Source organism: Lagopus muta, chromosome 5 (assembly GCF_023343835.1).
Source record: "Lagopus muta isolate bLagMut1 chromosome 5, bLagMut1 primary, whole genome shotgun sequence".
Taxonomy (NCBI): Eukaryota; Metazoa; Chordata; class Aves; order Galliformes; family Phasianidae; genus Lagopus; species Lagopus muta.
The window spans coordinates 1,640,968-1,652,957 of record NC_064437.1 but is presented as its reverse complement, the minus strand read 5'-3'; the positions used below and the strand labels follow the sequence as shown (position 1 = coordinate 1,652,957).

Here is an 11,990-nt window from a genome sequence, read left to right as displayed (position 1 = left end):
CGCTTTTAAAGGCGCTCGTTCCCAGCGCCGTTTCACCTTTCCCTGCTGACAGCCCCGCAGCCCGGCCCCACTCGCAGCTCTGGGGGTCCTGCGGCGCCCCACCGAAGCTCGGTGGGCTCACACCACCCTCCCCACACGCGGGTCTCTACCTGAGCTGCGGTGCGCTGGGACGGAACCAAAGCGTCCCGCATCCCGACTTCAGCCAAACCGCGAGGAAACCTGAGGGCGGAAAACGGCAGTTAGAAGGCAGCGAGCACACAGCCCCGACCCTGCGAGGAGCCGCGGCAACTCACAACTTTCCCCCGAAGCCGCTCTCCACAGCGCGTTTCCCGAGCCCCGGGGCGGGCGGCGGGACGCCCGAATCCCCCCGGAGCCCCCGGCCCCTCGCCGGGCCGCACCCCGCGGCAGGCCCCGCCCGCGTAAACACCGCCGCTCGGAAAACAACAGTGCGCAACGCGGGAGCGCCGCGCCCGGCCCCGCCGCACGGGCGGCTCCCCCTCCCCCGCGTTGTCCCCTCAGGGCCGGGCGGCGGGGCCGGGCCGGACCCACCTGCGGGCGCGCGGTGGGGCCGGGGGCGGCGTGACGCAGCACGGGCGGGCGGGCGGCGTGAGGGCCGCCATCTTGGCGTGTTGATGGCAGCGCCGCGCGGCCATGTGACGGCCGCTTCCGGAGCGGCGCGGGGGCGGGCGGCGGGCGGCGGGGCGGGGACGCGCGAGGACGCACAGACACACGGGCGTACGGACACACGGACGCGCACGTACACAGACGTACGCGCGCGCGGGTGCCCCGTTTCGCTGTGTATGTGCGGGTGGGGGGGGCTGTACCGTCAGCGCGGGGTCCCGCTCGTTCCGAGCCTCGCTCCGCCCCCCCGCGCCGCCCATCGGTGCGGGACCCGTCGGGCGGCGGGACTACGAGTCCCAGGGTGCCGCGGCCCGAGGGGGCGGGCAGGCGGGCGGACAGCCTCCCCCCCCCCCCGCTCCTTTCATCCCTCCTGCCCTCCCCCCGTGCTGATGTGTACCGTGTGCGGGGAGGGGGGAGCGACACGGTGCGGCCGGCAGCCCCTCCGCGCTCCGCTGTGAGGGGGATGCGGGTGCCGTCGGGGCCCTGCCCCCCGTTGCGGCGGCTTCTCCTCCTCCTCCTCCCGCAGCTGCGGGCTCCCCCCGCTCCGGGGCTCCGCGCTGCCGCCGCGTAACGCGCCGTGCCGCCCCGCGGGGACCCCCCGCCCGGCTCCGGTAGGCGGCCATGGCCTCCAAAGTGCTGCGGGCGGTGGTGTTGGGTCCCCCCGGCTCGGGGAAGGGGACGGTATGCGAGAGGATCGCCCGCAGCTTCGGGCTCCAGCACCTCTCCAGCGGCCAATTCCTGCGGGAGAGCCTCCGCGGCGGCGGCGGTGAGTGGCCGGGGGTCGGTGCGCACCGACGGGGCGGGAGGGGGCCGGGGGAACCGTCCGGGTTTTGTCCGTCCCGCTGAGCAGCGGTGTCTCCGCGCTCCGCCGCCGAGCCGGGGCCGCCTCTGGATTGCGGGTGGTGGCGTCGCTGGGTTTCGTTTGTCGTTTCCCCTCTGCATCTTGAGTTGATGGGGTAACTGATAGGATGGGGTGACTGTTCCAGCTCTGGGCGCAGCTGGGGAGGCAGCAGAGCAAATAGAATTCTAAGGTATCCCGAGTTGGAAGGGACCCGTGAGGATCATCGAGTCCAACCCCTGGAATAACCCACGCAAAAGTATTGAGTTTGTTGGATTTGGCAAGAGCAAAATTTGGTATTGGAACTGTATGATCATAGAATCCTAGAATGGCCTGGGTTGCAAAGGAGCCCAACGCTCATCCAGTTCCAACCCCTGCTGTGTGCAGGTCACCAACCAGCAGCCCAGGCTGCCCAGAGCCACATCCAGCCTGGCCTTGAATGCCTGCAGGGATGGGGCATCCACAGCCTCCTTGGGCAACCTGTTCCAGTGCCTCACCACCGTCTGAGTGAAAACACAACCTGTGTGATCTTTAAGGTGCCTTCCAACCAAGCCATGGTATGGGAGCATTGCAATATGACTGAAGGCAGACGCTTGAAGTTGTGCAAGGGATGCATGTGTTCATGAGGATCCCGTTGGGAAGCGGGGTGCTGCAGCTGTGCCATCCACTGCAGGAGGGCTGGGGAAATGCTGCAAGGTGCCCATGTATGCTCCCACTCATTAAACTACTTCCACAGTCAGAGAGTGTGGGGGGGCAGCAAGCCTCAGCCCATCCTGTGTTTTGCATCCTAAGCCTTTTGGAGAGCTGATAGCATTTGCTCTGCCCGCGCTATCAGATCCCACGAACTTCAGGGGCCAGCAGCCAGTGGGGTGGCTGTAGTTGGGCAATAACAACTTGCAGCAGCTCCTGTGCCCTGCTGCTGTGCATGGGACCTGCCCAGGAGGAAGCTGACTCAGAAGAGCCGCGGAGTGGCATCCATGCAAAACAGGAGGGGGGGAAATAAGCGCACTTTCCCTTTTTAGAGGTGTGACAAGAAGGGAGGGGAAGGGAGGGTGAATGAATGCTGAGAGCTGTGTGAGCCGCGGGGCGTTGCTCACCACCCTGCCTCTGGTCACGCAGTTAAAAAGACCCAGATTTCCTTCTATAAATAAAAAGCACAAAAATATTTCCTTTGGAAAAGAGACTGAAAATTCAGAAAGTCTGGCTAACTTTTGGCTGGGCTGCAAAACACCTGAGGGCAAACCAGGCGGATTTGCAAGGTGTGGAAGTACGGCCGTGGGTGGGGAATGCTCCTGTGGGCATCAGGTGTGCAGTGCTGAGCTGTGTGCACCCACAGGCTTCCCTGGGTTTTGTTTGCAGCTCTTTATGTAGGAGAGCTCTGGGGATGCTGCAGGAGGAGGGAGCTGTGAGCTGAGTTAGCCAAAGTCTTCCAAAGTAAACTTGGGTTCCCAAAGGAGACAGCACTGAGAAACGTGGATAAAACTGCTCAGAAGTAAACCAGCCTCGACTTGGCACAGCTGATTGTCCTTTCAGGTGCCACCTCTGACATAACCTCTGGTCATAGCTCTCAGTAAGGTGCAGCTATTTGCTTTTTTTCCGCTGTTTGCTTTGGACAAGCTGTTACATGAGCATGCTGCCATGTGCCAGCTCCAGAGGAAGCTAAATAGAAGTAAATTCTCTCCTTGGGTTTATCATCTGTGTCACTGACATTGCACTTCAGGGCAGAGAAGCCACATTACAGCACCTAAAGGACTGTTGGGGGGGTCCAGAGCAAGGATCATAGGTGGTTTTTGTGCTTGCTGCTGCAGGACATGGTTCATAGGAAGCCAGTTAATCAGTGTCTTGCTTAGTGGCTGCCCTGTTGTACAGAAGTGCTTTTTGTGGTTGTTGGTGAAGAAACAGTGCTTTTGGTGCTAGGCAAGGTGTGACGGGGGATGGTGACTGTTTTATTCATCCGGTTCAAGCCTCAGTGCCCAGGGCTTTATTTCTGGTCTGTGCAGCATCCTGGAGTCCCAGCAGGACCCAGTTAATTTGCCCTAAAACTGTGTGCTCCAGGCAATGCCTGGCTCTGTCCCCTCGCCTGCTCACTGTGCTGCTCTGGTGCAGCCATCGTTTCAGGGGCCATCTGCTTTTGGATGTCCCCAGATGTGTGGCTGTGCCAGGCTCTAGTTCCCCAAAGCTGGGTCCTGCCTTCAGGGATGGGGTGAGAGCCCTGGGCTGGGGAGAAGCACTGGGGCTCTGAAAATTAGAGGAAATATCTGGCCTTGGCCAGCCAGGGTTGTTATAGCTTAGTGCACAGATAACTGCAGTCAGTGCTGCATTAACCACTTGGAGCTTCTCCTTCTGTTAACTCCAGATTGCTCTGCTGGAGCCTCTGTAAGAAATCATGCAAAAGGTGGCTCCGAGGGACCAAAAGTCCAAGGTTATTTTGTAGTGTCTGGCCAAGGGCTGCTGGCCAGCAAAGCTTTTGTGCTCCATGCCAAATTCCTGCACCTTGTGCTTGCGAACAGCCTCTTCTTGAGCCCTTGCAGCCTCTCCAACCCTCAGCTGGTGCTGCTGCCTTTGCAGGAGGTGTCACAAGGCTGGGACCTGCCTGATAAGAGTTGGAAGGCACGGATGGACTAGGGTTACAGCAGGGGTTGAAGTCCTGCATTAAACCTGTGGTCATTAGCTTAACAGGATTAAGTGATAGCAGTGTGGATTTTGGCCCTTGTTTGGGAAGGATGAACCCCAGATCATCACACAGCAGCATCAGGATCTGCAGGGATATCCATGCGTGGGCATGCCCAAACCCTGCTGCCTCTTGGCTCAGGGCTGGGGCAGTTGCACCACAGAAATGCATAGGATAGATTGAGAAAATTGGAGATGAAAGCAACCCAGCAGGGTTGCGCTGCAGGGGTGATGTGATGCAGCACATCCCAGGTGCTGGGGGCCAAACACTGAGTAGCTCCATGCATCCTTTGCAGGAACTATCTGCCCACTCTGCAGTATGAGCAATGCCTCGAGAGCTTGGGAGGAGGCTGAGCAGGGATGGAGGGGCTCCAGTAGCAGTCTGAAAGCATTGCCACCCTATGCTGGTGTGTTGACCCCGTGTCAGTGCATGCACTCCCATGGTGGTGCATTGCCCCCTTGCTGATGTGTCCCCTGAGCATACTGGAGCATTGCCTGCAGCAGGAGCAGCAGAGAGCTGTCTGGTTGTATTGCAGTCATGGAAAAACTACAGCATTTTGGTGCAGAGCTATGGCCTTGGGTGGACGTGTGAGGTGCATTTCCAGACTTCCCAGCTTGTGTGTCATTAGCAGCTGGTCCTGTGGGTCCTTGGGACAGGAGTAGGACCTGCAGCTACAGCCTGAGCTCTGCTCCCTCAACCAGCCACAGCTCTGCAAGTCCTCTGGCAATGTGCAGGCCACAAGAATAAATATTAAAAAATGTAGGTGGATGCAATAATATTTATGCCCTAGCAGGTCTCTGTGCTGCTTGCATAAGACATAATGTATTCTTTTCATCCTCGTGTGCTTTCCCGAGCAGGAGGGTGACATATGGGCAGCGACAAAGAGCTTGTCGTTGAACAAGGTATTTTCTGCAGCCCTGGGGATGCACTGAGGCTACGAGCTGCTCAGCAGCATTGGTTGCAGAACGTTTTTGGAGCGGAGGGAGGGGACCACCATCGTGCCCATGCTGACTCATTCCTGCAGCCGGGTGACTCAGCGTTTTGTGGGCAGGTTGCCAAAAGGGCAGCCTCTGCGTGCCCTGCTTCATCCACACGTGTTGTTTTGGGGAGGTTCCCTGCAGCCTCACGCACCCGGAGCTGTGCTGCACGGGCTGCTCCAGGCTCCGTCCTCCAGATGAGATGGGCTCTCTCTGGGAGCTGTGCTTCTTGCATCAAACCCTTCTGCGTGCTAGAAATTCAGCCTGTGCTCTGGTGCCCGACCAGCTTCTACATCTTGCTGTAGTCTGGCAAACCAGAGCCTAGAGAGTTCTTTCTCCTTCAGCCAGCTTGCATCTTTCAGCTGCTTCATTCTAAAAGCCACCAGTGAGGGCTATTGAGACTGTATGTTGCCAGACTGAGACAGAAGAGGGTGGTGGGCCCTTCCTGGAAGGGGAGATCAGCTAAGGACAGTCCCAGTGACAGAAGGATTCTGCAGGGAACTTTGTCCTGCCGCACCTCCCTCCATGCTCAGCCACCTGTGCAAAGCCCCAGAAGCCTTCTCTGATGGTCAGCATGGCAATTAGTACTTCAGATAGAGGACTGTGCTCTGAGAGGGCTAAAATGTGCTGTCCAAGTAGAAAACTTGCAAAAAATGGGCTGCAAATCCCATTTTGGTGACAGATGCTGTTAGGTGCTCTGGGAGGAGGATACACTCAGGTTTTCTTACCTGAATGTATCCTGAGTTGAGGCTCGGAAGTCTTAAAAGCCTGTGGATGGAAAGCTATGTTCTCCTTTCAGCAGTGATAACAGATGCTCAGAGGCGTGGGTTGTCAGACGAGCTTTCTGATGATGCCTGTTTACTGTCACATTTTATATGTGACACTGGGAATGTGCATCCCTTCAGATAGTTTATAAAAGATGGTGCAGTGTCTCACGACGTACTTGAAAGCAGGAGGAGGCAAACTTGGTTTGTCTCAGTTACGTTACAAGCATTACCCAAAAGCATCATTTGTCCCCATAACTTTATGGGAAGCTCCTCTGAGGCACAGTGATTGCAGCTGTAACATTGGGCATGTAGCAAGGTGTGTTATTATATGCAGTGTGCAGAGCAGGAGGTGGGCCTGGCAGCTGGCTGCTGAGCAGAGCTGCAGCCATGCAGTGTCTTGGTGACATCTGGTGCAGGTAGCCCTGCTCATGTTACCCCTCACCACGCATCCCCCACCTCCAGAGGAGCTCTGTGTTCCCCAATGTGCTGCCGAAAGGGTGAGCGATCTCTGAGGGCAAGCAGAATTTGAGGGGGAGCAATATTGTTTCATGCAGAAATGTCATGCAGCTCTAATTTCTTTCTTTTTTTTTCAAACTTGAACAGAAGTTGGCGGCTTGGCAAAGCAGTACCTTGAGAGAGGCCTTCTGGTGCCTGACCACGTCATCACGCGTGTGATGATGACGGAGCTGGAGAAGCGGCGAGCAGAGCATTGGCTGCTTGATGGTGAGTGCATCTGTGTGGGCAAAAGCCAGCCACCTTAAAGCTTTGCTTTGCTCCTGATGGGTTTGAGAAGACCAAAGGTGTCTGTCCTGGTGCTGCTGGCAGTAGAATGGAGGGGCAGATGGCACCAAACTGCCTGCAGAAGCAATGCTCTCAGGGATAGCATGAGGTTCGCCTATTTTTTGTAGTAAATCAAGAGCTTGAGGAGGGACTCCATCAGTTTGAAGCTGCAGAGCTAAAAATAAGAGCTGGCCCTCACTGTGTGTGGGTGCTGTCAGTTGGGGTCAGTGGTCCTCGCTGGTTCTGGCAGCAGAGCAAGGAGAGAAATTGTTTTGTGGCTGTTGCTTCTCTGAGCCCTAAGAAGCAGCACATGTGTGTGCAGTTGAGATCATTGTGTGGGGAAGGGAAAGGAGAGAGGTGTTTCATAAAGCAGCCCCTGGGGCCAGCGTGCAGAGCGGGGCTGGCCAAGAAAAACTTCTTCCCAGCTCCATCTGCAACTGAACGAGCTGTGATCCCAAGCCATACAGCCACCTGGGATAGAGAAATGCTCCAAGCAAAGTGTGTGGGAGGTGTGCAGCAGGCAGCTCTGATGGCAGTGCTGAGAAGAGCTCTGGGGTTTGGGCAGGGGAAAGGATGGTGGGACTTGGTGGGGTGCAGCTACGTGGGTTTTTTGTCCCTGTGTGACACAGGGAGGGGCAGCCAATCTGGTGAAGCACTTCCAAAAAGCTTGTTACTAATACTCTCCTTTCCTTACTTTGAGATGTTCCTTTGGTTGCTTCCTAGCTAGTAAGTTGCAAAATGAGGAAAGTGGATGGGCAAAACGCCCTAAATTCAATCGCCACTATAACATTTCATTACTCTTAAGTAACACTGCTCAGTTCACTGGAAACACAGTGATTGGCAAATATTACTGCAAGTAGCACTGCACAAGCAAGTATTCTGTATTACAAGTCTACTGTTTCTGCATTCACGAGCGTTTGCATCTCAGTATTCACTCAGACCCAGGTTTGCCTCCAGGGCAAAGCATGGCCATGGGTGGTGGGCATGGATCTGGGGAGCCTCCTGCTTTGCACAGTGACCTCTGACAAGGAGCATGCTTATTTCAAGCGGTCCATTCAGTAACACGAAGAACAGTCCAGCTTGACTTGGTAAAGCAGATCGCATGTATTCTTCCTCATGCTGACTAATTCATTAGCTCTGATGATGTGCAGGCGAGCTCAGAGCTAATAATGCTCAACTGGGGAAAGGTCTAGGATGTCTTCTGAGGCTCTGCAGGTGTTTGCTGAGCTTAGTGGTGGCCTGGAGAGGTGGGGAAAGTCCTCACGCTGGGCACCGCTTCCCAGGAGAACACGAGCCTGCAGAGATCTGTGTGTTGTATTTTGGGAGCTGGTGCTGGAGGAGCTATTTTCTGCAGCAGCCATCTGGTGGATGGCTCTTTCGCACCATGTGCACTGCAGCGAGGAGCTGTGCTATCTTTGCAGCACCTTTGCAGCAAGCGGCCGTGTGCTTTTCTTCCAATCACCCTGCTGTGCTGTGGTACGTGCCCGCAGGTTTCCCACGGACGCTGGGACAAGCTGAGGCACTGGACAAGATCTGTGAGCTGGACCTGGTGATCAGCCTGCACATCCCCTTCGAGACGCTGAAGGACCGCCTGAGCGCCCGATGGATCCACCCAGCGAGCGGACGGGTCTACAACATGGAGTTCAACCCTCCTCATGTGCATGTAAGAGCTCGGAGCAGCCTTCTGCTGCGTGAGGGGGCTGGCACAAGCTTCAAATACCACTGGGGAAAAATCCTACGTAGTAAGACCACATCAAAGGCAGCGTAGCCTGCAGATCAGGGTAGCTGATCCTGTTTCTCTGTGCTGGTGAGACCTCACCTGGAGCACCGTGTCCAGATGTGAAGCTCTCACTACAGACACTGACCCCTGGAATGCCTCCAGAGAAGGGCCACAAAAGTACATCCAGGGATGGAACACCTTCCTATGAGGACAGGCTGACTGCTGGGGCTGTGCAGCTGGAGAAGAGAAGGCTCTGGAGGAGGGCTGAGAGCTGCCTTTCACTATCTAAACAAGGGATGTAAGAAGGAAGGAGACAGACTCTTGAGTGGGATCTGTGGTGATAGGACAAGGGGAAATGGTTTCATACTAAAGAGAGGAAGTATAGATTGGATAGAAGGAAATAGGTTGTGTTATTTTGCTTTTTCTTGTTCTTTTTTATGATAAGAGCAGTAGAGCACTGGCACAGGATGCCTATAGACAGTGGTGTCCCATCCCTGCAGACGCCCAAGGTCAGACAGGGCTCTGAGCACCTGGTGGAGCTGTGGGTGTCCCTATTCATTGCAGGGGAGTGGGACCAGGTGGCCTTCAAAGGTCTCTTCCAACTCAAACAATTCTACGATGCTATGAAGACCCAGGGATATTGGGGCACCGGATGGCTTTGGCCTTGAAAGCTGTCCTGCAGAGTTCTGCGCAGTGCCTTTTGATAAATGAGGTTTGTGCTAAGTGCTCAGTGAAAATGCTCTTGACAGCATTTGCCTTTCTGCAGGGCATTGATGACGTGACGGGCGAGCCACTGGTCCAGCGTGAGGATGATAAACCTGAGGCCATCACTTCCCGGCTCAGAAAGTACAAAGATGCTGCAAAGCCAGTGATAGAGTTATACAAGTGAGTTCAACCGTGTGAATAAGGCACAGCCCTGCTGCATTCTGGGGGCAGATGGCTGTGCAGCACACCCAGGACCATGGAGGTGGTGCCCTTCAGGGTGGTTCACTCACCAAACCAGTAGCAGCTTTTTGTGCTGCTTCAAATAGCATCAATGAATGCGTTTGTTAAATAATCCACTGTGCTGTGCAGGTCTGGAGTGGTATGTTTGCCTTGCAAAAAAACAGTCCAAGGCTCCTGGGCTTGGCTTTTTAATGAAGTACTGGGCAATTGGCAACAAGGCAGAGGAAACAAGGGCAAAGGGTGGTAGAGAGCACATAGATCATGAGTGCATACACCTGAGGGGAAATGAGAGGTGTCTTCTAGCCCCCTGCATGCAGACACATGGATGCTTTGTTGTAAGCATCTCAGTAGCTGCATGTCTCTAAAGCTCAGAGCTGTTGCCATTTTGAGCTGTGCGTTGCTGCGCCGATGCTCCAGGGCAGGCTGGGGTGGGTGTGCTGTAAGTAGATGATCACAATGCAGGATCTGACCCTGCAGTCCACACCGTTATTTTGGAGCTGAGAAATGTTTTGTCCTCACGCTCTTGGCACTAACTGCTTGACTCTCTTCAGGAGCAGGGGTATCCTGCACTCATTTTCGGGGACAGAGACCAACAAGATCTGGCCATACGTGTATGCTCTGCTGTCCAACAAGATCCCACCCCTGCGCTCAGAAGAGGAGCACTAAGCAGCTTGGGCCGGGGACCAGGAGCTGGTGTGATGACTGCTTGGTTTCTCTGCACGGTGCTGGAGCTGTGCTCAAATTAGGCAATCATGCAGTACCATCGCCAGGTGTGCTGGATAACAGCTGTGGAAACACGGTTATAACCAGTATCCAGGTGAAAAGATCTATGCTTACAAGGTCAAGTCTGCTAGAATAAGTGTTATTTCTTCCGAGGCTAGAAAATATTCCTGCCTGTGATCCAACCACACAGATCAATGGTGCAAACCTAGGTCGTGATTCTTTCAGGTTTACACAACTTGCCGTGATCTCCCTGCCACCCCCGTATGAAACACCAGCCTCTAAGCCTATAATGTGCCGTTCCATTGCCCTGTAGTACTGTTTAACACAGGTCTCTCTCTTGTTGTCTTTAAAAAAAAAAAATTATTTTCTATTAAATTTATTTCCTAGAGAAGTAAAGCTCTAAAGTGCAAGACTTCAGCACGGTGGGAATTGGTGAAGAACACAGAAAACATTCACACTAGAGCTCAGAAACATCAAGATCACATTTCTGGTAACAGTAGACGTAGAAGAGGGGAAACACAGGAGGTAGAATTACATACTGGTGCTTTTCCCATCAGGAGAGATGAAGAAAACAGTAGAAAAAGCTGCTACATGTTTTACTTGTCATGAGCCGGTGTGATGTGGAGCAGGAAGGTGAGCAGGCTCTAGTTTGTGTTTACCTTGTCCGTAGCTTTCCATGCCACGAGATACAGCCCCGTTTCAGTAGCTTCTCCCAAAGATTTTAAATGTGTTTTGGTGAGAAACAGAGTCATTCCTTGTTCTCTGCTGCCTTTGTCCCACTGGAAAGGGGCTGTCCCAAGGATGTGCCTCCTGTGAGGGGTTCACCTGAGGTGGTTGCAGGCTCTGGCAGTGCCACAGTCCTGCTGTCTGTCCCTTATGTCCATGAGGGCTGTCAAAGTGACCACACTCCTTTCAGCAGTGTTGTGTGTGAGCGTGCATCTGTCTGAAGCAGCATTAGCATGCTCCTGCTGCCCAGCAATTGGTTTGCAAACAAGATAAGGGCCGTGCTGGTGCTGTTCCCACCCCTGCATGCAGGAGCTCTGGGCACAGCCACCGGCTCTATGGGGACGATCCCCTGGTCTCCTCCAGTTGCCTTATTTTATAGACTCTATATTTAAGAAAAAAAAAAGAAAGCAAGGTGTGTATTTTTTAAAGTTTAAAAAATAAAGCTGAAATTTTAGCATCTGCTTTGGAGAACGCTTTGCCGAGCCGCTTGCTGCAGTCTGCCAGCCCACAGGCAGGGATGCAGGGAAGCTGTCACTGCCCTCCACCCGTGCAATCAATTAGAGCAGCCTGGGCAAGTTCCTGTTGCTGAAATGTCACTGTGTTTTTGCTTGGGGAGCAGCTCTGCAGCAGGGCAGGGCAGACCAACTTTTTAGGGAAATATTCTTTTAGGACTTTTTTCTTTCTTTGGCCCTGGGGGCGCTGCTCTGAGCCACCTCCACCTCAATGCCACCAGCAGCTCTGCTTGTCTCTGGCTCGGTTGGGGACAGCTTTGCCCTCGCTTTCTCCTGATAACAGCCAGAATCCATCACGATCCCCTGCAGTAGCATCTCTGGCACGAGAGCGCTTGTTTCAGAGGCTCTGAGCTCTCCCATAGATGCAGAACCTCGTGGCCACGCATCCCTGCAGCCCTCAGGACAGGTTTTTCTCTAAGAGTTGTACTTTGCACTTTGGCGGACCAAACCCCGGGTTGTCCCACCAGGCAGTGCAGCCCTCGCTCTCCTCTGCCCCTGTGCTGTGAATCTCGCGCTTCCCACAGCCGCACTGTAGGGACCAAAGGGCGGCTGGTGCCCACATCCCAGTATGTGACACTGAGTTTTGCTCCTTGAGTTTTCTCCCGGGGAATCTCCATTGCTGTTCTGCCGCTTGGAAGATGTAAATAAATTTTTTCTCCTGCTTATCTCCAGCTTGGTGGTGTCTGTTTGTGAGTTTTGCCCTGTGGCCG

General features: G+C 54.6%; 1 protein-coding gene across 1 annotated transcript; it reads left to right on the top strand.

Moving 5' to 3' along the window:
- The first annotated feature begins 985 nt into the window (after positions 1–985).
- Positions 986–11,951, top strand: AK4 (adenylate kinase 4). The gene is made up of 5 exons (XM_048944311.1): positions 986–1,387; positions 6,478–6,597; positions 8,145–8,317; positions 9,141–9,259; positions 9,871–11,951. The coding sequence occupies exons 1-5, from the start codon at positions 1,243–1,245 to the stop codon at positions 9,983–9,985; spliced, it is 672 nt and encodes a 223-aa protein (XP_048800268.1). The 5' UTR covers positions 986–1,242; the 3' UTR covers positions 9,986–11,951.
- The last annotated feature ends 39 nt before the right edge of the window (positions 11,952–11,990 follow it).

Excerpts from the sequence above, each read along its gene's own strand:
- AK4 (XM_048944311.1), top strand. The coding sequence starts at position 1,243 with ATGGCCTCCAAAGTGCTGCGGGCGGTGGTGTTGGGTCCCCCCGGCTCG. Across the intron at positions 6,598-8,144 it reads AGAGCATTGGCTGCTTGATG|GTTTCCCACGGACGCTGGGA; the intron begins GTGAGTGCATCT and ends ACGTGCCCGCAG. Across the intron at positions 8,318-9,140 it reads TCAACCCTCCTCATGTGCAT|GGCATTGATGACGTGACGGG; the intron begins GTAAGAGCTCGG and ends GCCTTTCTGCAG.